The sequence below is a fragment of the Pyrgilauda ruficollis genome, unplaced genomic scaffold (genome assembly GCF_017590135.1).
Source record: "Pyrgilauda ruficollis isolate IOZ18807 unplaced genomic scaffold, ASM1759013v1 scaffold377, whole genome shotgun sequence".
Taxonomy (NCBI): domain Eukaryota; kingdom Metazoa; phylum Chordata; class Aves; order Passeriformes; family Passeridae; genus Pyrgilauda; species Pyrgilauda ruficollis.
Window position 1 is genome coordinate 48,179 of NW_024525234.1, and position 1,120 is coordinate 49,298.

General features: G+C 72.6%; 1 protein-coding gene across 1 annotated transcript in view; it reads right to left on the reverse strand.

Moving 5' to 3' along the window:
• Positions 1-1,120, reverse strand: part of TNS2 (tensin 2) — an 11,128-nt gene that overhangs the window by 8,376 nt on the left and 1,632 nt on the right. Inside the window, exons 2-5 of the mRNA XM_041476099.1 lie at positions 965-1,076; positions 584-621; positions 456-494; positions 3-80 (exon numbers count right to left, since the gene is read on the reverse strand). Of these exons, the coding sequence (XP_041332033.1) occupies positions 3-80; positions 456-494; positions 584-621; positions 965-1,076 (267 nt within the window). The remainder of the gene's footprint in view (positions 1-2; positions 81-455; positions 495-583; positions 622-964; positions 1,077-1,120) is intronic.

Genomic DNA, 1,120 nt, shown 5'->3' on the forward strand with positions numbered 1-1,120 from the left:
GCAGAGGGGGTTTGGGGGTTTTGGGGTGCCGGGGGTCTCACCACGCGCTCGCTGCGCCGCACCGGGGCCGTGTTCCGCCTCTGGAGGGGCACAGCGGGGTCTGGGGGGGCCCGACCACCCGGCAGGGGGAAGGGTCCTGCCCGGGGGGGTCCCGACGGGGATTTGGGGGGCTCAGGGTCCAGCGGGAATATCGGGGGTGCGGGGTCCTGACATGGGGGTCCCGAGGGGGGGTCCTGTCTCCTGCTCGGGGGGGCTTGGGGGGGTTTCACCCCTTCCGTGGGGTCCCTGATCCTGCCCGGGGAGTTTGGGGGTCTCGAGGGGACCAGGGGGGTCCTGCCCGGGGGTGCTTCGGGAGTTCGGGTCGGGCTCGCGGGGTTTGGGGCTCTCGAGGGGGATTTGGGGGGTCTCGGTCCTGCCCGGCGGCTGCGGGGAGGTCGCGCCCCGCCCCCACTCACCAGCTCAGGCGGGGGCAGAGGTTGGCACGGTGACGTCACCTGGAGGAGGACACGGGGGTCATCCCAAATGGGACCCCAGCCTCAAATGGGTCCCCCCGCCCTTGGGTGACCCCCGTCCCCCGTCGTACCTTGCTCTCACATCTCTTGTGGGCGGCGACTTTGCAAACTGGGGGGACAACGGCGACATCAGGAACCCCCAGGGACCCCCCGGGGACCCCCCAGTACCCCCCCATACCCTCCCGCTGCCCCCAGCAACCTCCCAGTATCCCCAGTAACCGCCCACAGTCTCCAGTGAACTCCCCAGTGACCCCAGTAACCACCCAAGGAACCCCCCAGTGCCCCCAGTAACTCCCAGTGCCCCCAGTAACTGTCCAGTGCCCTCCCAGTGCCCCCCGTAACCTCCCCGGCCCAACCCCACTGTCCCCAGTAACCCCCCCACCCCATCCAGCCCCCCCGCTGTGTCCCGGGGCTGTCCCGGGGGTGTCCCGGGGCTGTCCCGGGGGTGTCACCTCTGCACACGAGCCCGTGGGGTCCCAGGGGGGTCCCGCAGCCCCCGCAGGGCGCCCCCCGGCGCAGGCTCCGCTCGCGGAACGCGTGGGGGGCGGCTGGGGACGGCCTTGGCTGGGGACACACGGGGGGGGGGGGTGACCCCCTGTCCCCCCTGG